Source organism: Mustela lutreola, chromosome 5 (genome assembly GCF_030435805.1).
Source record: "Mustela lutreola isolate mMusLut2 chromosome 5, mMusLut2.pri, whole genome shotgun sequence".
NCBI classification, from domain to species: Eukaryota; Metazoa; Chordata; class Mammalia; order Carnivora; family Mustelidae; genus Mustela; species Mustela lutreola.
Genome location: NC_081294.1, coordinates 135128750 through 135154123, shown reverse-complemented (window position 1 = coordinate 135154123; position 25374 = coordinate 135128750). Strand labels below are relative to the sequence as shown.

The window sequence follows — 25374 nt, the reverse complement described above, 5'->3', positions numbered from 1 at the left end:
GCCTGCTGTTTGAAGTTTCTCTGTTCAGTGATTCTTTCCTGCAATCACCCTGCAAAGCTAATGTTTTTAGTCCATCATTTTATTATCTCATACGTAGTCATCTCATACACATTATTCTCTCACTTAGCATATTCTGTTGCAATTCTGTGTCTGTGTCTCTTGACACGGTGTGAGTGCCTCAGGGCTGGGTCTTTGTTTCCTCGTATGCCCCGGGACAGGGTCTGACAGGACATAGAAAGAACTTGTACGGTGGGTATTCCATAAATGTTGAATGAATGATAACCCAGGTTTAGAGCCTAGATACATTCTGGATGTGGGCCTTAAAACTGGGGTATTGTGTCGGGATGCCTGGGTGGCTCATTCAGTTCCACATCTGCCTCCGGCTCAGGTCATGATCCTAAGGTCCTGGGATTGAGGTCGTCCCCCACCCCCCCCTTCAGCTTCTTGCTCAGTGGGGAGTCTGCCTCTCCCCACTGCCCTCCTGCCCCTCCCCCTGCTCCTGTGTGGTGAGCATGTTCTCTCTCTCAAATAAATAAATAATTTTTTAAAAAGTGGGGTATTATGTTCTTGGTGAATTTTTTGTGCCCTTTTTATTTTTGGTTGTGGGGTAGCTGCCTGATGTGTTTTGTGGCACTCACACGTGTTCTGTGTTTGATTGCTTGTTGATAATGAGCCGTGACAAGGGCCATCAGAGTATGGCTGCTTAGTTCCAAGGTTCTTTCTCTCCCTTGGTTGAGTGTAAGTGGGTTTTTCATTTTAAGATGTAAGCTTATGAAACCTGGTGACTCACGTTTATTATTTATGTTCTGGGGTATTTATCATTGTCTGACCTCTGTAACCCCGTTTTCCATTTGGATCAAATGAGATTTGTGCATGGGAAGCACTGGATTGACGCCTTGCATATCTAATGTGACCTGAGCTGATTGAACAGCCTTTGACGATCCTGACTCCCTCTTTGGCTGCAGAATTGTAATTTCTAACTCATCTCAGAATCTTAATTATACTTTTTCACCGCACAAATCTGATTGCTCTCAAAGAAAGATATTTATTTTAAAATTATATAGATTATCATTAATGGGAAATTTCCCCCATGTTAACCAGTCTTTTTTTTTTTTTTTTTTAAGATTTTATTTATTTACTTGTCATAGCGAGAGCAAGCACAGGCAGACCGAGTGGCAGGCAGAGGCAGAGGGAGAAGCAGGCTCCCTGCCAAGCAAGGAGCCCAACGTGGGACTCGATCCCGGGACGCTGGGATCATGACCTGAGCCGAAGGTTGCTGCTCAACCAACTGAGCCACCCAGGCATCCTGTTAACCAGTCTTTATTCCATTTAGTTTCCTGGTGTTGTTTGTTTATTTATTTCCTAAGTAGGCTCCACACCCAGTGTGGAGGCCAACATGGGGCTTGAACTCATGACCCTGAGATCAAGACCTGGGTGGAGATCAAGAGTGGGATGCTTTAACCAACTGAGACCCCCAGGCACCTCCCCTGTTTTTTGTTTTTTAATAACTTAACATTCTGGAAGCAAAGCCAAACAAAAGAGGAATTGGTTTAAAGGATCTGTTTGTAAAGTTTGGTTTCTAGGGTTGATGTTAGGAGGAGAGAGGAGGAAGCTCTCTTCTAACTTCTGTGTCTTTTTAGTTTCAAGTTGAGATTAGAAAAAAAGTAGTTAAGACCAGGGGCACATTCCATTCCCTCCTTTCCTGCCCATGCACTTAGTGAGGCTTCATGTGTAGGTGTGATGTAAGGGCTGAAATGAAGGTTTATTTTTATTTTTTTATTTTTTTATTTTTTTTTTTATTTCTTTGACAGAGACAGATCAGAAGTAGGCATAGAGGCAGGCAGAGAGAGGGGAAAGCAGGCTCCCTGCTGAGCAGAGAGCCCGATGCGGGACTCGATCCCAGGACCCTGAGATCATGACCTGAGCTGAAAGTAGAGGCTTTAACCCACTGAGCCACCCAGGTGCCCCGAAGGTTTATTTTTAAAGTGAGTGAGTCTGCACCTTTAAAAAATAAGAAATGTTAAGAATTAGAATAATGAACCTTGTGTTATAAGTTGCTACACTTATATATATAAGATCTTTACTTTTTTAAAAAGTTGAAAAATAGTTTCTGTATGAGTTGCAAATAGCAAAGATGATATATCCAGGGAGAGTTCATAATGTAACAAAATCTTATAATATGACTATGATGTACATTTAGTGTGAATAATTGTTATATAGATAGGAATAAGTGGTAAGGGGATAGTGTAAGGTCTTATAATCACCCTGTATACGCACTGCTGTTGTTGAACAACAGAGCAAGTACTTCTGCCCTCCGTGAAGGGGCAGGGGAAGGGGAACTGGGCAGGAAGGTTCTCTTGGACTCTTCCTGACCCAGAGGTGTCAGGGGAGTATGAATGTTTTCACCATAGCAAGCCCAAGGGGGCTGTGAATAAAGTGGCTCAAGGTGGGCCTTGAGCTGCCTCCTCCCTGCTGTGAGAATTGCCCCTTCTTCATTAAGGAATATGTGAAGATGGAAACTGGTAAGTTTCGCCCTTTGGATCTCTAGCCCTTGTCCCACAAGGCACTGGAATTCCTTCGACAGTGCCCTTTTACGGAATTCTCGATCTGACCCCTCTGCACATCCTTATGTCTCCTTTGCTCTAACCCCAGATGGAGGAACAGGGCTGAAGGGTTATTGTTCCATGGTGTGTGTGTGTGTGTGTGTGTGTGTGTGCGTGCGCGCGCGCGCGCGCTTTCATTTCACAAAGGTAAGATATAAAGGAAGGGATCTTCCCAGGGCCAAAAATTCTCCCATTACTGTCTGAAGTTCTGTTCCTTAGAGATTAACTTGAATTCATAAATAATACCTTAGACTTTAATAATAATTATCACTAGCATGCATATATAGTATGAACCAGGGACAATTCTAAAGACTTTGTGGGAATTAATTTATTAATCCACACAGTAAGCCCATGACGAAGATTTGGAGAAGTCCAGTAACTTGTTCCAAGTTCCATGGTGATGATGAGGGCAGAGCCTGGACTGAATCCTGCTGGGTCTGCTCTGGGACTCTGACCCTCAGCCACTGCACCGAGTTCCCTTTCCTAGATACTTAATGAGGATTTGATTTAATGTGCTTTCTTCTTCATGTGTTGCAGTGCTGTCTATAAGGGATAGGACAGAAAGTGAAAAGGGTAAAAATGTTGAGGAGGAGAAATGGCCGTAGGGCACTTACGATGGGAACTTTGGAAAGATGTGGGGAGCATTCTATCTAGCCATCATTTTCTTGTTCATCAGCATCTGGATTATTAGTGACGTTACAATCAGTATGAGAACTTCACCAAGAACCTACAACAACTGTTGCTCTTCTCTGCTTCTGAATATCAATTTCATTTTTCTTTTAGTATTCTAGCTGCAGAAAACTCTTGCATGTATTTTCTGTGTCTGTGTGATAAATATTTATTATTTAAATGTCATTTAAAATAACACTTTGCGAATATTCTTGACGTGAAAGCCAATGAAAAACAACTAATTTCTATAATTACCTCCTTTTTCCCCCCTCACAGTATTGGCTGGATCCTGCAAAAACCCTTGCTGAACACAAAGAACTGATCAACAGTAGGTATTTGATGTTAATTTTGTTAAGGGGTGCCTTGAAAATGATACTGTGTCCATGATTAGTTGGATGCAGAAATACACTTTAGTACTACAGGGATGAGTACTAGTACTCAAGTATCAGAATATGGAAATGGGTGTTCTGTGCATTGCCAGACTCTTCCTCTAAACTCTGATTAAATTTTAGTTAATAAAGACTTTAAGTGATGGATCTTAATATTGAATTTTGCTTGGCGTATGCCTGCCTTTAAATTGTCAGTGATTTAAAAATTTTTCTTGTCTTTAAAATTTCACCTTAAAATTTTTTTTTCACCTTGAAAAGGAAAGGCAGAGAGGCATTAATTTGGAAAAAAGTAGACATCCGACCTTCTAAAGAGCTTGAGTTTCTTGGGTTAAGGAGTGGTTTTGTTATTCACACTATTACTTGCTTGGGTCCATCATAAGGAGTGCCCTTGTGTCCTGGAAGATTTCTGTGGCTTCAGAAAGGACCCATCTATTTTTAGGGGATCTCTTTTGGTTTTATGAATATGAATCTTACTAGGTAACTGAGGGTATAATTAAGGTTATATTGTATAACTTAAATTTCCATAACCCAGGTTTTTCTCTATGGAAGTATATGCATCAATGCCCATGATCCTTAAGTATGCAGAGAGTAGTTTTTTAAAATTAACTTTTTGGGGCACCTGGGTGGCTCAGTGGGTTAAACCTCTGCCTTCAGCCCAGGTCATGATCCTAGGGTCCTGGGACTGAGTCCCCCATCAGGCTCTCTGCTCAGCAGGGAGCCTCCTCCTCCTGCAACCCCCCACCCGCCTGCCTCTCTGCCTACTTGCAATCTCTATCAAATAAATAAATAAAATCTTAAAAAAATTATCTTTTTAAAAATATGATAAAATATATAACACAACATGTACCATGTTAGCCATTTTTGAGTGGCCCTAAATACATTCATTGTGCAACCATTACCACTACCTCCAAAATTCTTTCACCATCCCAAAGTGAAACTCAGTATTCATTGAACCATTTTGCTTTGCTGTGAAAATTATTTCTGGTAAGATGTAGTAGATTCTTGGGCCTTCATTACCCCCATCCTGACTCTGTCCTTCACATGTTTGTTGGCTTATTCCCTGTGGTAAAATCGGGTGCTTCACGATCCCCACGGGCAGGAATGTATCTGTGCAGCTGGAAACGAGGAACTGCAGAACTAACAGGAACTCAGACTCAGCACGTCCAGTTTCTCTGAACGTCAGCATCATTTTTGTTTCTCTCTGTTTACCCATGTCTGTGGGGAAACCTCTAGCCACGCACAGAGGTCGACTGGCGGTCTCTGTCCTGGAGGCCCCAGTTCTATGGGAGGGTGTATCTGACCAGCCCAGCGAGAGTCCGTGGCTCACTCAGTCTACTCAGTGGTCTGGGCTTCTTCAGGGTTCTATAAACATAGCTGCTAGGGTACCAGCCTTCCGGATACGGTTGGGTGTCAGTTGCAGAAACAGGCTTGTAGCTGGCCGGTGGGCGTTAGAAAGAACCCTCCAAAAATATACCTCAGATATCACCAAGTTCTGTCTCCTCAGCCTACAGAGGAGTAAGTCCTAATTCCTAAGGGGTTCATGACTTGCCCTTGGTGAGAAGCTAGTTGGTAGCAGAGGGATGACCAGAGCCCTGGTCTTCTGACTTCTAGCACTTCTGTATTTCTAGTACTCTTCCTGAGTGGGCAGACTGCCTACTGAAGGCCAAGAAGGGGAGGAATGAGGGTACCTGGGATTAGTTGTGAATGCAGGTAACTTCTGTGAGGTATCTACATATAAATGGTAGGAGTTCCAATTTAAAAAGTTTCATCCTTCAGGATGTAAAAATTGGTACTTTTCCCAAGAATTCAGGTATAGTAATAAATACAGTAAGTCTGTCTTAGCCATTTGAATGAAGTAGTTAAAAAAAATACCAGTTTAAAAATTAGAAAAATGTCAGGAATGATTATTTTAAAACAAACTTACAGGATTTATTTTATTTTATTGTGTTATGTTATGTTAGTCACTGTACAGTATATCATTAATTTTTGATGTAGTGTTCCATGCTTCATTATCTGTGTATAACACCCAGTGCTCCATGCAATACGTGCCCTTCTTAATACCCACCACCAGGCTCACCCATCCTCCCACCCCCTCCTCTCTGAAACCCTCAGTTTGTTCCAAAGAGTCCACAATCTTTCATGGTTCATCTCCCCCTCCAATTCCCCCCTTCAACATCATTAGCCATCAGGGCAATACAAATCAAAACCACATTGAGATACCACCTTACACCAGTCAGAATGGCAAAAATTAACAAGGCAGGAAGTAACAAATATTGGAGAGGTTGTGGAGAGAGGGGAACCCTCTTACACTGTTTGGTGAGAATGGTTGGTACAGCCACTTTGGAAAACAGTATGGAGTTTCCTCAAAAAGTTAAAAATAGAGCTACCCTGCGACCCAGCAATTGCACTACTGGGTATTTATCCCAAAGATACCAATGTGGTGAAAAGAAGGGGCACATTCACCCCAATGTTCATAGCATCAGTGTCCACAGTAACCAAACTGTGGGAGAAGCTGAGATGCCCTGTAACAGACAAATGGATAAAGAAGATGTAGTTCATATACACAATGGAATATTACTCAGCCATCAGAAAAGATGAATACCCACTATTTGCATCAACACGAAAGGAACTGGAGGGGATTATTCTAAGTGAAATACGTCAAGCAGAGAAAGACAGTTATCATATGGTTTCACTTATATGTGGAACATAAGGAATAGCATGGAGGACATTAGGAGAAGGGAAAACTCACAGGATTTTATTTTAAAAAGTTGAGATTTCTAAGTGATGAGTCTATTTTATTTGACGTGCATTACTAGTGGTCCTGAGCACATTTGAAGTATTTATTTCTTTGTATGGTATGAAATATTCTATTTAAATATCTGTAATCTCTAATGAAGCTGTTTTTTAATCCTAAATAAATGTTCTGTCAAAGAATAAAATGCTGATATTGAAGGAAGGTGATATAACTAAAGAAAACATAATTTTTATATTTTACCTCATGAAATACTTTGATAATTAATGAAGGAAAATGGTTCTCACATCTCATGTAGATTAGTCAGAAACAGTATCTGTAAAAATGATGGAGTATTTGCCAGTCACCAGGATTCTTATAGGTGGGTCTTAATTTCTTTCTCCTTGAGCTCATGGAAGACTTACTATCATTAGAGGCCTTGAATTGGTGCTCACAAAAGGTGTTTTAGAGGATTTCTGGTTTTTGGCTTCTGTATTTTTTAGCTAATGTGAAACATTAACTTATTAAAGGTAGATTCTATTGAAAGACATAGATTCAAGATAATAATTTAGGAATGTGCTTCATCAGCACACTGTTTATTGATAGTCAGTCTTAGAACAGGAAGCCAAAAGATATCTGATCAGGCATATCCTTGCTCCAGAATGTCCATTTCCATAGCCTTACATTGACCTATAAAATAGTGATGGAGATGAAAGTATTTGCTTACTTCGGAGGTATTATAATTCTTTTCCTTGAGAGGCTATATGGAAGAGTGGCCAGAAAGCCCCGAACTCTAGGTATTAGCAAACTTGGCGCTCAACCTTGTGATCTTAAGCAAATTGCTTCCCTCCTTGGAGATTGACCTGCCTATTCTATGTTATTGGGTGGTTGTTCAGAATCACATGTTTATAAAATATTGTTATACATTATTAAATGTAGTCAAGTGGTAGTGATGCCTTATATTTAGAACAGAAACCATTGAATATGGGAAATAGAGGGCTGATTTGGGCCAAAAGTCTTTGTAGGAGATTTGCCCAAACTGAATTACTTCTGCTTAATGCTCATCACTGAACCCATTTGAAATGGCTAGGCTTGGTCAATAGGGTGTAATCTGTCACGTTGCAGACAATAAAAGCAACTCTGGAATCTGGACAAGGCCTTCTTCCCTTTGTGCTCTGGCCCCACAGCATGTGAGCTCCTCCTGCCCCTAGATCCCAGCCCCCGTGGCCTGCGGCACAGGCGGTCCCATCTGCTCAGCAGCACAGAGCTTGATTGACAGAGATAGACCCAAAGACCATGGACTTCCTGGCTCTTCTAAATATTTAATAGTCTGTGCCTCCCTGACATCTACACTCAGGGCTGAAGATGTATTTGGCAGAAAAATAAACACCCTGATTAAGTGATCATAGAAATCAAACGTATGGAATCAACTCTAATGATCATTTATAACAAAGTTTATTGAAATTTAGTTCTTAGAAAAGCTCTAGCTTAAGGAATGCCTTGTCCAGAAAGGCGCAGATGAGGGGAGAGGAGGCAGGGCCCTGGTGTCCCTTGTCTTCTGCATGCCAGGAACAGGGCTTTGGGGTTCTACAGACATCACATATGTGTGGCATAATAACAATAAATTATAACGTAGTTTGTGTATTAAAAATGCATATGGCTTTATGACCTGTTCTACTTAATTTGCTTCCCCCAACTTCTGAACTTGTCACTTTTTTTAGTCAGTAAAAATGAAAATCGAAAGACGCAGGTTACTTTTTGTCAGTTACACACTATCAGAGACTTGGGATAACAAAATGTGAGTGGAAATATTGTAATTGAGTTGTATACTTCGCATCTGTGTGTGTGTGTGTGTGTGTAAGAACTTTTGTTGAAGAAAAAATTAGAAATTATGACCACTGATTAAATATACCAGGTAGGAAATCCAGTTTAAAACAGGTTTAAGGGACGCCTGGGTGGCTCAGTTGGTTAAGGGGCTCCCTTCGGCTCAGGTCATGATCCTAGGGTCCTGGGATCAAGTCCCATATCAGGCTCCCTGCTCAACGGAGAGCCTGCTTCTCCCTCTCTTTCTGCCTGCCACTCTGCTTACTTGTGCTCTCTATCTCTCTGTCACATAAATAAAAAAGATAAAACAGGTGTAATATAAGATCTAGTTACCACACTACTCAGAAGTTTTGGAAGCAGTTTAAGTTAGATTCATACCCTCTGAAATAGAAATATTTCTAGTAAGAGTATAATATGATGTAATTGGCATCCAAGGGGCTTGTGTCCTCTTGCACAATATGAATGTTTAATTATATTTTAAGTTTCCCCATGTAAGTATTATTCCAGGCTTTATTTCATATATATGTTTCGTATTTGTGCACGTCGTTCTTCTATATGTAGTAAATGACTGAGATGGGAATTATCTTCTTAAATATACAAGAGCACATTCTTAGAAAAGTTTAGGAATTATACAAATACTGCCTATAATCCTACCACAGAACCTCCCTGATGATTTTTTTTTTTTCTTAAAAAGGTGAGAGAGATATGTGGAAAGAAAATTACCAGTTTTGCTAAGAGTAGAATGTAAATGTTCTCACACACACACAAAGTAAAATATGTGAGGGATGAATGTGTTAATTAACTTGATAAGGGGAATCCTTTCATAATGTATACGTACACCAAATCATCACATTACACACTTTAAATGTATTACAATGTAATTTGTCGGTTATACCTCATTAAAGCTGGGAAAAACTTTCCAATTCTTCTTCCCCAAATTTGCCATGTTAGTTATTTTTTGTGTGTTCTTCTGGGGGTGGGGGGAAACATATTTTATAAAAAGACATTTTAAAAAATTATTTATTTATTTGACAGAGATAGAAATCACAGGCAGGGGGGCTGGAAGCAGGCTCCCCGCTGAGCAGAGAGCCCGATGTGGGGCTCAAACCCAGGACTCGGGGATCATGACCTGATCTGATCCCTTTTGTAAAAAAGAAAGTTATCCATTAAAATATGTTTCCTGGGGCACCTGGGTGGCTCAGAAGCCACCTGATCTCAGAAGCCTCTGAGCCACCCAGGTGCCCCGGGAAACACATTTTAATAGATAACTTTCTTTTTCACAAAAGGGATCAGATCAATGCCATCAGACGTAGGTTGGTAATCTTTCCCAGTCAGCATATAGAGTTCTCCCTCTCCCTCTACCAATTTAAGCAGTGGTATGTACCATATATATGTACCATGGTTGACTTAAATGGTCCACCTGTTAGTAAGCATTTAAGTATCTATCTTTTGGTATCAGCTTTTGTTGGCTGTTTTTTGTACTTTTTGCAATAGTTAGTAGTAGGTGGGTGGTTTTAAAAAACCATTTGTTTTATCATTAATTTTTCTTCATTGTGAAAAAATACATGTATTGTAGAAAATGGGAAAAATGGGAAAATTGTCCCATTTAGGATAGAAAATGGGAAAAATGGGAAAATTGTCAATAATTAATAATAAAAATTGTGCGCAGCCTCACTAACTAGGTATAAGAACTGGCAACATCTAAAATATTTGATCTCTTTTTTCCTCTGTTTGTGGACACATAGACCTATACCTATGTAGATACCTGCAGAGTTGAAGTCCTACTGTTATAAAACTTTCAATCCTTTTTTTTAATTTTACACTTTCTTGTGTGTTTAGAAGTTCTTAGTAAACAACTTTATTGAGGGGGTACCTGAGTGGCATAGGTGGTTAGGCGCAAACTCTTGGTTTTGTTTTAGATCATGATCTTGGGGTCATGAGATCAAGCCCTGTTTTGGGCTCCACACTGAGCATGATGTCTGCCTGAGGTTCTGTCTCCTGCTCCTGCCCCCACCCCCAGCCCTGGCACGATCCTGCCAAATAAATAAATAAGTAAATCTTTCAAAAACAGCAACAAAGAACTTTATTGAGATGCCTTTAGCATATAAAAATCATATGAATTAAAGGTGCATGGGGTACCTGGGTGGCTCAGTGGGTTAAAGCCTCTGCCTTCGGCTCAGACCGAGCCCCACCCACGTCGGGCTGTCTGCTCAACAGGGAGCCTGCTTCCCCTCCTCTCTATCTGCCTGCCTCTCTGCCTACTTATGATCTCTGTCTGTCAAATAAATAAATAAAATCTTTTTTTTTTTTAAAAAGATGCAGAACTTGATGTTTCAATATATGTATACAGTGTGAAAAGATCACCACTGTCAAGTTAGATAACTTTTCTGTCACCTCTGCACAATTGAGTGTGTGTGTGTGTGTGTGTGTGTGTGTGGATTGAGTATATTTAAGATCTAACTTCTTAGCAAATTTCAAGTATACAATACAGTATCATTAACTATAGTCACCATGCTGTACATTAGATCCTCAGAAGTCATTCATCTTGCCTAACTGACACTTTGTAACCTTTGGACAACATCTCATTCTCCTACCATTTCCCCTGGCAACTACCATTCTACACTGCATCTATGTATGTGACTATTTTAGATTGCACATGTAAGTGAGATCAGGCATTATTTGTTATTTGTGCATCTGGTTTATTTCATTTTGCATAGTGTTCTCCAGGTTCATCCATGTCATTTCAAATGGGAAGATTTTCTTTTTTTTTAATGACTGAATAATATTTTATTGTGTGTATGTTATTTGTGATATATATATATATATATATATATATATATAACACATACACAATATATGTGTGTTATATGTGATACACACACATGTGTATGTATATGTATATATTCCCTTAGTTCACTGATGGATGCTTGGGTTGCTTCTATATCTTGGTTGTTGTGATTAGTGCTGTAGAGAACATGGGAGTGTGGATATATCCTTGAAATCCTGATTTCATTTCCTTTGGATAAATACCCAGTAGTGGAATTGCTGGATCATATGGTAGTTCTATTTTTAATTTTTGGGAGATTTCTGTACTGTTTTCCATAATGGCTGGACCAATTTATGTCCCTGGCAACAGTATACAAGGGTTTATCCTCACCAACACTTTTGTCTTACTGCTAATAGCCATTCGTAAAGGTGTCAGGTGATACCTCATGGTTTCGATTTGCATTTCCCCCATAATTAGTGTTGAATATCTTTTCATGTGCCCATTAGACATTTATATGTCTGCTTTGAAAAAATGTGTATTTTAGTCCTTTGTCCATTTTTAAATTGGGTTGTTTGTTTTATGCTGTTGAGTTGTAGAAGTTCCTCATATATTTGGGATATTAACCTCTTATCCAATATATAGTTTACAGATATTTTTGGTGAGTGTAACTTTTAATAATTGTATAATATTACACTTCTGCTTTGACTAATTTATAACATGAAATTTAATTTCTATTTCTTATTTTAGCTGGACCTCCATATACTTTATATTTTGGGATTAAATTCTATGCTGAAGATCCATGTAAGCTTAAAGAAGAAATAACCAGGTATAGTATTGACTTTGCTTTAGAACAATACATGTATGGCATATACATATTTAATACAAATTGGAGTCAAACATTTAGATGGGTGTCTACCTTGTTTTGTAATGCATCTCCACTGAGAGTTAAATTTAAGCTAGCATTGCATGAGGCAGATCAGTGTCTGATGATAGATGTGTGTGAACAATGGCATGAACACAGGTGACATGATGATAGATTTTGCATCTGCTATGAGGGGGTATTTCTGTATCATTATTGTGAAGGCTGCATTCAGCTTTTGTAGTCATGCGAAAGTAGCCATTTGAACTGCGTAAAAGAAGGATATTTAAATGCTTGGTTTACATACGTAAATGCCAATTTGAAGAGCCAGTTACTACTCTTTAATTGGTTGTAGCTTAAATATCAGTTGTCCAGAGCTTTCATTCACCTCTATAGGAAATGAAAAGATACTTGCTTCTAGTGTAAGAGAGAGAAAAACAACAACTATAACAACCTTTTTTCAGTGTATTCCTTTACCTTTGTCATCAAGTACTTTATTTCATTTAAGACGCAGTTTCCATTTGGTGTTGGTTATATTGTTAAGAGAGTCCACGTCTACATTTGCAAGTGGCTTTGCAGAGCAGGCAGCAGTGTTAGGTTTTCACTTAATTCCACTGGTGACCTGTCAACACGTGGGAACAAACACAAGCATTTTCTCTGACTCAACTCGAAGTGGTCAGTTTTCCAAGTGAGCTCCTATCATTGGCTCAAGTAAAGCCGAATGCATTATTCCAAGCATTGGGAATCACGTCTTTGATAACTAAGGCAGTCTCTGGTTTTGTTCCTGTTGTATTCTTTCATCTTTTTCCTTTGACTCTTTTGTCTCAATTCCGGATTGCACAGAGAAGGGTGAGGAGAGAGGAGGCTAAGTGAGCCTTCCCTGTTCCTCTCGGGAGTGTGATAATTAGGCCTCACTTTGAGAACCAGGGTGCACTGCATTCCCATTTTCCATCGCCAGCCACCTCAGTACTGACAACTTTAAAAAGGGGGCTGTCCCGGGAGGCTTCCTAGGAGCACACCTCCATGGGGGAAAGGCCATTGTGTTGGGAAGAGGTTAAGGAGAGTGATCATATTTACATTAGAGCTTCATGAATAGTCTTTTCGGTAGAGGGGTTTCTGAATTGTGGGCTCATGGGGAAACTGAGTCTACGTGGTTCAAAAAAGCCCTCTGTAGCTGTAACACATTAGGAAATTGCAAGGAAATAACATTTTATGAAAATACAAGGAAAGTTTCATTTTGAGGTTGTCAGTAGCCTGCGTGTCTTACATTCCTTAGCTGTAAATTCGGAGATACACCTGTCCCATCAGATTTTGTAAGGACTGAAGGGTGTGCTACTAATGTCAACCTTGTGTCGCCTGTTGGTTTTGGGTCAGGAGTGCTTGATAATATTTTGTCCTCTCTTTGCTCGGGCAGTTCAGCAGAGTTACATCTTAAATGAGGGTTAGGTTCCAAATGACACACAGTTTACTCTTACTCTTACTCTTGGGAAATGAGTGTTTTATGATGCATTATTTTAAATCTGTTCACAAAATATTAATGAGCAGAAATTTCCCATCAGAACCTACTACCAGCTCCTTAACACTCCTTAACCTTAACACTTAACAGAATGCACAGATATGTGTGTGATGTACAACCCGAGAGCATATTTGTTATAACCTGCTTTTTCTCAAATATTAGACCAAATCATGTAGTTAAGAACCAGATTACATTGTTGACTTCCATCTGGTGGCCATGATCTGTAATCAATTATTTTTGTGGTCCAAAACATATAGTTGAGTATAGGTAAGTTAAATGTCCGTTTGATATGATATCACTGAATAGTTACTTTTGGTGTATTCTGAAGGTAAAGTCATTAATTTGCTTGCATATGTTAATTTAAATGGGTAGGCATAATGAACCTCAGAAAGGGAGCCAGTTACATGAGATTATTTTGACAAAAGCAGATACTAAAACCCAAACCCCAAACCTCCAAGCATATGCTTTTAAAGGAAAAATATACTTAGGCCAGCATTTGCAAGTTGAACATTTATCTGGCTTCAGTTCTTTGGAAAATTGTCCTAGCCTGCTCTGTATTGGTTCTTGGGTGGTTCATAAGTTTTAATATGAAAAATAATGCTATAGTAAACAGGCTTATGACTGTTCTTCCATATATGTAGGCTTTGGGGGGTTTTTTGATAATCATACCATTTCTTACCTATTGTGCAGACCTCTTTCACTGTCTAACCAATCTGTTTTACTCCTGTGTGGTACTCCTTAACTTACTTAACCATGCCCTTGGGGATGGCTTTCTAGTTTGTTTCTTTTTTTAAAACTACAAATAAAGCTAGCATTGAATCTTCTCAATCATACTAGATGCAGCATTCCAGAAAAGTGTCTATTCAGGAAAAAATACTAAAGGTGAATGTGATACACAGGAAAATAAGGTTCCAGACCCTGAGAAAATGGAAGTGAATAGAATCATATCAACTTAGAGTAGTTGCTAAGTACTCTAAAAAGTTGTCTGAAATGAACAAAATTGGGAGACTGTGAGGAAGACTCCTCATTTAGAATTCATGTGACCTGTACCTTTTACATAACATTCCTAATGTTACCGCTAGCTTCCTTGTAAACATTTTTAAGATAGGAAACCTTATTGCCTAGCAAAGTGGTAGGAAATTCAGTGAGAAATCCCTATAGCTTTTCTCACTGGCACCAGATGTTCTTTCTGGTAGAATAAATCTAATGTCTCTTCTCCTTCCAGCCCTCTCTTCTGCTTCACTTATAGCTCTGTATTCTCTGCACTGTTGATAAGCATAGCACACATACTTTTAAGAAGACAGGCTTTGGAGGGGTGCCTGGGTGGCTCAGTCAGTTAAGCATTCCACTTTTGATTTTGGCTCAGGTCATGATCTCAGGGTCCTGAGATTGAGCCCTGTTTCTGGACTCCCCACTCAGCAGAAGTGTGTTTGTCTCCCTCTCCTTCTGCTCCTTCCCCTGTTTATGCTCTCTCTCTCTCTCTGAAAAATAATGATAAGTATTTCATATTTTCAAATTACTGATTCAAAAATAAGGGAGGAAAAGACCTGTGATGGGTCTTCCAGTTTAAAGTCAATCCACAAATCACAACTTTCTGGGTGTAGTTGTTCATTTAATTATGACTGTCCTCCTACGACTGTCCTTTTGCCTACATTTCTTGAATTTGTTCTTAAGGACAGAATTCACTCGCCTGCCTTCATTTAATAACCACATGAAGCATTGCCTTCCTGTGGTCGCAGTACTAAGGTGACCAAAGAGGATTTCAGTCTTCCAGAAAGGAAGGATAGAGGGACTGCCCATTCTGTGGACACTGTCCTATCTGTGATGTCATTGAAATCTTTCTGAATTTCTAAGGGTCTAAGAGCACTTTTTAAAAAAAGAATATTCCAAATGACATGTTCATAATGGATTCTTTTTAGTTTCTAAAAGATACCTTAAAAATGGGTATTTGCTTTTTATTTTGTTTTGTAATGTTTTATAGTTTTTTTTTTTTTTTTTTTTTGGTGGGGGGGGGTGGGGGTCTGACCTTAAGCTTATCAATTATTTTTAAAATCTTATTATTTTAATAAGGCAATCCCTGTTTTTCATTTTGCGAAGATTAGCTTGTTTTAGCTTCTTTACCAGCTGATTGACCTGCTGTTCCAAGTTTACGTCCAGAGTTCCTGTCTCCTGTCAGTGAAGAGCATATGGTTCTCAGTACAGTAGAGTTGGGACAAGGGTCACGTTCCAGTGTAGATGCAAGAGAAATTTGTGAACTTTAGAGGACTATCCAAATGGAAGGTGATATTACTGCTATTTGTTCCTCTATTTTAATCATTCGTTTTAAGTTGTTGAGGTGAGAGTGTCTTTCTTGGTTTTGTCACGTTTTCTTGAAAATTCGTGTGTGCTTCCTCTACTGTTTTTCTCCTTAAGCCATATACACCATTTCCCTCTGTCCCTGACATTTAAGCCTTGTTTAAAAGGCTGGGCTCCTGTCATGTGCAAGGCTCCCTCTGTGTAGGAGGCAGAAAACAATCCTGCCTTCCGTGAAGGCAGCTACTCTCCCCTCAGCTGCTTCACTGTCAAATTCAGCCAGCACTGATGTCAGACTTCTGCTTGTCCCCACCGTGCTCAGTTTCCTCACCAGGGTCTCAGTCACTGGCAGGTACATTTTAGTTGTATTGGTGGAAGCATGTCTTTGGCCTCTGAGTCTCAGCGAACCTTCTTTTTGGGTTCCAGAAAGAATGGGGTCTCTCTGCCCCGTCCTTAAGCTAACCTCCCTTGCCATTCTTCTTGCCTCTGATACTTGTTAAATTGTTAATGGCGTTCAACAGCCTGTACATGCTTGGTGTCAACTCAGCCCTTTTCAGTGAACATCAGCTAAACAGAAAACTGTGAAGCCAATATGTCAAGCCCTTAACTTGTATTGTACTGGTTGTAGTGTTGTGGTAAGTGTGGATAGGGTGGAAGATCCAGCTTTTTTTTTTTTTTTTTAAGATTTTATTTATTTATTTGACAGACAGAGATCACAAGTAGGCAGAGAGGCAGGCAGAGAGAGAGGGGGAAGCAGGCTCCCTGCTGAGCAGAGAGCCCGATGTGGGGCTCCATCCCAGGACCCTGAGATCATGACCTGAGCTGAAGGCAGAGGCTTTAAGCCACTGAGCCACCCAGGCGCCCCAAGATTCAGCTCTTTTACCCCAGGGCTCATGATCCTAGCTTGGGAGACAGTGCGTATACACCAGAATATTAATTTATATACAGAGGTGCCTAGGGGTGCCTGGGTTACTCGGTTAAGTATCTGACTCTCTCTTTTAAAAAAAAAAAAATTTTTTTTTTTAAGATTTTCTTTATTTATTTGGGATTAGCACACTCCCCACGGAGCTGGGAGCCCAATGTGGGACTTGATCCAGGGGCTCTGGGACCATGACCTGAGCCAAAGGCAGTCGCTGAACCAACTGAGCCATCTAGGCACCCAAGGATCTGATTCTCAATTTCAGTTCAGGTCATGATCTCATCGTTGTGAATTCCAGTCCCACATGGGGCTCCATGCTGGGTGTGGACTCTACTTAAGATCCTTTCTCTGCCTCTGTCCCCCCCACCACTCATATGCTTGTGCTCTCTCTCTTAAAAAAAAGAAAAGATAAATAATACTTTATGATGCCTCGGTTTTGTACCAGATGAGTCTGGAAAGCTTCCTTATTAAGTGGATCATCTTTAGTGAGCATTTTTTTTTTTATGCAGTAGGGTTACAATATAACCAGGGTCACACTGTAATTGATCGTCCAAACTCTGACGCTTTGGAGAATGACAAGGAGAGTTGTTAATTGTTAGGTATGTATAATAGTAATAAATAAGAACTGTCCTAGGCAAACTGGGATGTAGGTTCCTCCTAATTAAAACCAGAGGTAAACAAGAACTCAAGCATCCAATCATGGCCTTAATCAGAGTGACAGAGGGAAAGCTCAACAACTCTAAATCTGTAATTTAAATAAAATGCTAGATTGTACCCTAAGTTGCATAAAATAGACAAAATAAGTTACATCCTGTTAGTTAAAAATAGTCCCTGACATAATGATAAAGTATTTGTTTAGCATATGAAAATATGATTTTATTATATCATAAATTTGTCATATAAAAAAAACTAATATGATGCTTGCTGTGATAAAATTAATCAAATTCTTAATTAAAAATACTGTACTTATCTTGATTTTAGTGGTTTTTTTTTTTAATGTGATGACTTAAAGATCTGTGGTATCTTTAAAAGATATGCTATCCAGGGAACTTTGAACAGATTCCTTTTTTCTTTCTCTTTGTGAATTTCTCAAAGACGGCAAAGAATGTTAAGTTTTTTCCATTTTAGCCATCTCTCTCCCTGCTCATTTGTATATCCATCCAAGACAACAACTATTTATTGAGCAGTTACTATGTGCCAGACCTATATATTGAGATTATAGTCCCTGATGGGATAGGGTCCCTGTTTCTTTGTATCTGTTTGTCTTTCTCTGTTTCAGCTCTATCTTTGTTTTTTCATCTCCCTCTGATTTTTTTTTTTTTTCCTTTGCCTTTGAAGCAAACTCTTGTGGGATTATGTCCCTCTGTTTCTGTGTTTGGCAAGCGATTTGACTGTTCAGTCAGATGTTATAAAAGTCTTAATAGAGCAAGACAAATATGCATCTGTGACCCATTTCCTTAAAAAAAAAAAAAATACACTTCAGGAAAAGAAATTCCAGGTTAACAATAGAGAAAGAGAATGTAGCTAAATGGAAGTTTCCAGCAAGCATTAGTAATTCTAGCAAAATGTCTGTTCAGTTTATAAGCTTTTGCATTTACAATTCTGCTAATAATGCTTTGCTTTACTCTGCTTTTCTCCTCTTCAAGAGGAGGACAGATGATTATAACAAAGTGGATTTGATATCCAAGATGAGCATTCAGGGCATGGTGAGTAGTTAAGCAGGTTACTAGAAAAGTGAATGCAAGTTAGGGAGTGGGGGTGGTCATTGGTTAATGACAAGAGATTTGGCTCAAGAAGCAAAAGTCTTATAAGCCTTTTCCTTTTTCTCTCCCCCTCCCCGCCCCCCGTCCACCCCCTGCTGTTTGTAGTTTGTTTTACCCTTGGTGCACAGGGTTATAGGGTGTCAGGAAGGCTTGAATGTGATTTGGAGAGTAGAGAGTGGGGTTCTCTCAACTTACTTTTTGGTGTTTTGCCATAAAAGAACCCAGCTCTTTCTGCTTGCTGCAGCCTGCCTCGTCTGTGGGGAAGGAAGGGAGGGGCTCTGATCTGCCTAGCATCTCCTGAAGCCTGGGGGCTGCTGGTGGCTTTGCCAGGCTGGTCACCCGGTGGCTTCCTCATGGCTTCCAGAGCCAAGTCCCAGGTGATGCTGCTGCTGGAGGCTTGGCGGATATTCCGAGTATCTCGGGAACTCCAGAAGCGTAGCCATGAATGGGAGAATGGACTTCCCTTGAAAGCAGCTTGTCCACCAGTGACCCTGGCCGGCAGGGGGGCAGAGCAGGGTGGTGAGGGATGGATTGCCCAGAATGCCCTGCACTTCCACAGGGGCTGTTACTGGAAGAGGAACCTCAGTGGCACTGGTGATAGTTGCAGGTGGGTATGAGCAAGTGAGCCGCAGAAGGGGAAGGCTGCCCTTCTGTTGTGCTGTAGCTTGTGGGCTGGAGGAAACCTGGATGGCGACCCCTCAGGGGCCTCTGTGCGAGTGGCTGGTGGCGGGACAGGGATGCTAGGCCATGGACCCCATTTGCAGAGGAAGCTAGGGAAGCCTGCCACTCCGTGACTGAGCTGTGCACATCACAAGATCTCTTAAGGATCTGAACTTTATCCTGCAAGTGAAGTTTGTTAAGGTTTTGTCTGTTTGTTAAGGGAGTGATGTGATCCTGTTTTTCTCTTAAGAATTTTGTTTAGTTCTCAGGAAGGTTGGTGGGAAGGGAGATAATATGAAAGAGGGCAGAGCACTGAAGGTTTTAGAAATTTGGGGGATAGTGACCTAGGCTAGGAGATGGAGAGCAGTGTGCCTATTCCAGAAGACAGCAGACTCTGTGACTGGATGTGGTGCCAGGGGTTACCCCTGATGGTTAGGTTTCTTTCACTTGGCTATCTGGAGGCTGTGGTGCTATTTACTGAAACAGGCAGTGAGGAAACACAGGGTGTTATGCAGATTCTCTCTTAAGCTTGTGGATATAATTAAACTTGGTATCAGTCTTCTAGAAATAGTAATAATAAGTAGCATCTAACATTTGGATTCCCTTACTATGGGCCTTGGTTGTAAGCATTCGGAGAAGAAAAGCTTATCACAGCTGATTTTTATAATTCATTTCCGTTGTCCTTCTTCTGTCCTTCCCAATGACAACAAGAGTTGGCATCCAAAGAAACAGAAACCACAGTGACAGCCTGGTGCGTGCGTGTGTGCGTGTGTTTGTGTGTGTATGTGTGTAGGTGGGTGATGGCAGCCAAGAACAGTGTTGATGGTTCATTGTGTTGGTTTATAACCCCCTGGCACAGGCTGAAAGACTGAATGGAGTTGGGGGAGTGGAAGCTAGCCAAAGTTGCGTAGCATCCTGATTAAAAGGTTCTAGGGTCAGACTGCCTGTGTTCCAGTTCTGGCTCTGCTACTTAACTAGTTGTGATGTCTTGGACATGTTACTTCATCTCGTTGTGTCTGTTAGAGTCTTCATTCTGCAAAACAGAGATGGTAATAGTACTGACTTAAAGTCTTAAGTAAGTTATTGTATGTAAGACCCTTGGAATGAGTTATTATATTTACAGTGTTTAGAGCAGTGGTTGGTGCTTTTGTAACAGGGTTTTTTTTTAGGCAAATAGAATGAGCAAAGCCATGGATAATGGGCATAAGAATTGATGGAATTGCACTATAATAACTTTTTGTCCTGTAATCCATGAGTTTAGACCCTGTAGGTAACACATTATAGAGCGTTAGGTCCTTACAATTTGTTTCTCTCAGTAAGGCTGGGTCATAGTAGGTGTGGCAGTGCAATAATGAGCATCTTGAGAATAGCTTCTGTGTAACCTCCACATTAACCTTATGAGGAGAGTTCTGCAGGTGAGGATATGTGCTGTTGGAGAGGGTCAGCAGCTTCCCAGGTGAGTACCAGAGCTGGGATGCAGGCCAGCCAGTCTACCTTAAGAGCCTGCGCTTTTTGGCCACGATCCTGTATTGCTTATGTAGAGTGTGTTTAAAGAGGTCCTGTTCACTCAACAGTCTCCTCACCACAGAACAGAAGTGGCTTTATTTTCATTACATTGGTTGTTGCCGTGATTATCAGAGTCTAGGTGGTATAAGATACCATGAATCTCTTTTTTCCATTTCTCTTGTAGGTATCAGTTTTTCTTGCAGGTGAAGCAAGACGTCCTTCAGGGCCGGCTGCCTTGCCCTGTCAACATTGCTGCTCAGCTGGGAGCTTATGCCATCCAATGTAGGTTCCATTGCAGCCAACCGAGAAAAAATATGAATTTTTCTTTTTAAGCAAGTTTATGTACTAAAATTCTTCTTAGAAAATGGCATTTTCCTAAACAAAATTTTAGTCAGAATTCAGGTTTTAATCCGTGTCCTTTCAGAAGAGGTAAAAATAAAGCCAGTTATGTATCCTTTGTAATAGGTCACTTCAGAGTTTTAGTCACAGGAATGGCATTGATTCTTGATGAAGCGGAATCTGAAAATCCCTTCCATTCTACATCCCACCTAGTTTGTTGATCCCCCAAACTGTGATTGTCTCAGAGATCATATTGTTCTCGGGCAACTGCTGTGAAGACTCCCTGTGGTCAGATGACAACACCAGCTCAGGGTGTCGCCCTGGTTGTGCCTCATCTTTTGGCATCAATATGGCAGCCACGTGGGGCAACTCCAGGTTGCATTGTCATTTTGGAGGCTGAGGATGTTTTCAATTTCTAAGTGGAAATACTGAGCCCTTTCTAAGAATCAAGCTAGGTATGGGGACAATGAGACAGTGTATTCCTTGCCTTTGTAGCACTTGGAGATCAGGAATAGTCTAGAAAAAATGTCCTAGGAAAAATGTCACATAGATGAATTGGGTTGGGCTTGGAAGGTGGATTAACATAGGGAGGAAAATCTCATTAAATGTAATATAATGAGCTTTCTGGTTTCATTTTGCCTTTTTTTTTGTGTAAACCAATGTACAGCATTGTGTTAAATTTCCATTTGGGGCATCCTGGTTGTTTTTGCCTCTAGCATTTCTAATATATGTACTCTAAATTCTGTTAACAACATTGTTATCTCATATAGTCTGGTAAAGATAATAGAAATGAAAATAATAATTGTAATCTTTCAGAAAGATTATAGAACTTATAGAAATATAGAACTTATATTTTATAATACACTTTATATATGCTAATCAGAGTTGTTTTTTACTAAAATTAGTTATGTATGAATTTATTAACAAGACATTTGAAGAAAATGTTTTTGGCATGATAGGAATATTTGGAAATATTTTTAGGATTATTTTTCTAAAATGGAAAAAAATGTAATTTCTTTTGTAGCTGAGCTTGGAGATTACGACCCATATACGCATACTGCAGGCTATGTGTCAGAGTACCGGTTTGTTCCTGATCAGAAGGAGGAACTCGAAGAAGCCATAGAAAGGATTCATAAAACTTTAATGTAAGTGTCCCTTTTTAAAAAAATTTTTTTAATTTTTTTAATAAACATAGAATGTATTATTAGCCATAAGGGTCCCTTTTTATTGGCTATAATCAATATGCTATCCATGAGATTCCCCAAACTTCATCGTATTAAAGTTTATACTCTTAGACCAACATCTCCCTATTTCCTCCACCCCCAGTCCCTGGTAACCACCTTTCTACATCTCTTTTTCTATGAGGTTGGCTTTTTTAGATTCCCCCTCAGTGTTTTAGATTCCCCCTCCCCCTAGTGTTTCTCTCTCTCTGTCTTCTTTTTTTTTAATTAATTAATTTATTTAACAGACAGAGATCACAAGTAGGCAGAGAGGCAGGCAGAGAGAGAGGAGGAAGCAGGCTCCCTGTTGAGCAGAGAGCCCAGTGCAGGGCTTGATCCCAGGATCCTGGGATCATGACCTGAGCCGAAGGCAGAGGCTTTAACCCACTGAGCCACCCAGGTGCCCCCCTCTCTCTCTTATTGCACTTAGGGTAATGCCCTCAAGGACCATCAATATACTGGAGAGTCGTTAAGAAAGTCGACCTTAAATGATCTCACCACAGGAAAGAAATGGTAATTATGTGACAGAGTGAAGGTGTTAGCTAACCCTGTGGTGGTAGTCATCTTACAGTACAGAAGTGTATTGAATAAACACATTGTATACCTGAAAATTACACAATGTTGTATGTCAGTTACATCTCAAAGCTAGAAAAAAAATCATGTCTTATGTTGCATCCTTCATCAGCTGTCATCTTATGCTGTTGGCAGCCTTCAGAAAAGTTCCTAGAATGATAAAATCTTCACCTGTGCCGTGAACATTCTAGTATTTTTCTTTTAAGTTTTTTTTTTCTGCTTATAACACTAAAATGCTCGTAAAAAACCCAAACAATTTAAAAAATGGAAAGGAGAGAATAAATCCCAGTGCCTAAAGTCGACATATTTTTTTTTTTTTTTTTTTTTAAAGATTATTTATTTATTTGCCAGTGATAGAGGGAGAGAAAGCGAGCAAGCACAGGCAGACAGAGAGGCAGGCAGAGGCAGAGGGAGAAGCAGGCTCCCTGCCGAGCAAGGAGCCCGATGTGGGACTCGATCCCAGGATGCTGGGATCATGACCTGAGCCGAAGGCAGCCGCTTAACCAACTGAGCCACCCAGGCGTCCCTAAAGTCGACATATTTTTGATGAATGGCCTTTCAGACCCCTTTCTATGCATAAGTTCCCATAGAGAAAATTTATTTTGTATAGATTCTTGTATGTATTATTTTACATAAATGAAATCATTCTGTATATATTGTATTTTGCAGTTTTCTATTTTTTCAGTCACCAGCACCTTGTGAAATTTATTCTTCCAGCTATAAATATATTTTATAACCACAGAGACCTTAATGTATTCGGGGATTTGGTCTGTTTTAAATATGCAAATTCTTCACAGTTATAAGCAAAGTCCTATTCAGTCTATAGCAGTGAATGTGGAAATCACAATGATACCAGTGTGGAGCCTTGGATGGGTGTTATATTAACACCACATGCACTTCTGAGAATATATACACTCCCCTAGTAGGATTTTCAATTAATGGCCTACAGCATTGAAGTTATAATTTAATTACAGTTATTTTGGTTAAATCCTCTATAATGATTAACTTTGCTTTATTGCCTCTTATGTAACATTCCCTCTTGAATTTGCTTAGTTTCAGATCTATTATAATTAAGGAAAAAAATGTAGAATTAATCTGATCAACAAAAAATGTTTGCCTAAAGGATCTGTTTCAGTGAGTAGCAGCAGAAGTCAATTGCTGAATTGCAGTCAGAGAAACCAGGCTTTCTGTCTTGTGTAAGCGTGCACCCGAATGCTCTCCAGGCTGATTATAGAGCTCTTCAATTTTAAGGTTTTCCTGAAGTGGATGCTAAGAGAGTGCCGGTTATAACATTATGAAGGGCAATGTGTTTGGCACATTCTGAGAATACTAATTCTGGGAGTTTGAGAGTACAGTTGTATTTCTGAAATTATCAAGGAGCCTTGTGTACTTAATGTAATGGTGTTGACAGTGTGACTATTATGTTACAGAGAATAAAGCTTGATCAAGATTTGGTAGCTTTCTTGTGTCTAATTTGTAATGAACATTCTTCATAGATTTCAAAATTATGGTGTATGGCTGGGTTTTCCAGGGTACCATGGCAGAAACATGGGATGCAGCAAAGCAGGATTAAGTAATTAAAAAAAAAATTCATAGCTTCTTTTGTTAACAAATAAAAAAACCTCTGTCTTTCTCTGTTACACACATACGCACAACATGTATACATGCACAGTTCCACTTATCTGTGGAGAACCCTGGGAGATGCTCACACTTGTTAGGCATGAATACCGTTTATGTACATTATCACCAATGAAGACTTTGGGATGATTTCTATACTTTGTAGTAAGAAAATGGTTAAGTATTTTTATTATTGATAAATACTAACATATTTTTAAACTACATATGTCCTCTTGAGACCCCAGCAAGGTGTAGGGGAGCCCGTTCTCTTCTCCCTACCCACTACAACTCTTACTCCTTCTTCTCCTGATGGAGAACTGCTGGTGTGTTCAGACATTTTATTCTTTGTAAAGGATGTACTTCTTAATTCAAGTGCTTCTATTCTCAGTCTCTTTGGGGGGTTTCTGAAATGGAATTTTTAATATATGCTGGGACACTGGGATTGGCCATACTGAGCAAAAACAGGTTTGGTAAATGAAATTAACTTAATACAAGTATCACCTCAGAGTGTAACGTTTGGTCACCATGAAGGCAAGGGACTTCTTGAAATACAAAGACTTAAGTTTGCATTAGCATGAAGAATTATTTATATTTCCAGTGAATAGAGTGAAGACGGCTTACATTCCCTACAAGTGCAGTACCTATTAGTAAAGTAAGGCTTTTTGTTTTTATGCTGTGTAGGGGTCAGGCTCCTTCTGAAGCAGAGCTGAATTACTTGAGGACTGCCAAATCCCTGGAGATGTATGGCGTTGACCTCCATCCTGTCTATGTGAGTAACATTTAATTAACACAAGATATTTTAAGCTGATGACATTTTTCCTAAAAAGTCACTAAAACTCCCAGAGGAAAGCTGCAGTCCTGTTGTTTAGCAAGCAGATGATACTTTTTCATCTGTGTTTTTCGAACACAAAGAATCTCTTGCATGGATTCAACCGTAATGAGTTTTGCTTAAAAGTCTGTGATTATGTTTCCATGTGTAGAAAACAATTAACTGGGCTTGAAAACACAATCTGGATAAAAGCTCCATAGGGCTTAGCTAAACGTCAAAACCATTTAAAATTGGTCTGTAATTGATTGTATTAGACAGAGAACAGGAGGATCTTCCAAAAATAGATTTTATGGCTGAA

At 39.8% G+C, this 25374-nt stretch overlaps 1 protein-coding gene across 3 annotated transcripts in view; it reads left to right on the top strand.

Annotated features, from left to right (window-relative positions):
- EPB41L4A (erythrocyte membrane protein band 4.1 like 4A) overlaps positions 1 to 25374 on the top strand; it is a 255958-nt gene that overhangs the window by 128132 nt on the left and 102452 nt on the right. For all 3 annotated transcript variants that reach the window (XM_059175658.1, XM_059175656.1, XM_059175657.1), the window contains exons 3-7: positions 3549 to 3600; positions 11731 to 11809; positions 20683 to 20780; positions 21862 to 21982; positions 24929 to 25016. In XM_059175658.1, the coding sequence (XP_059031641.1) occupies positions 3549 to 3600; positions 11731 to 11809; positions 20683 to 20780; positions 21862 to 21982; positions 24929 to 25016 (438 nt within the window). The remainder of the gene's footprint in view (positions 1 to 3548; positions 3601 to 11730; positions 11810 to 20682; positions 20781 to 21861; positions 21983 to 24928; positions 25017 to 25374) is intronic.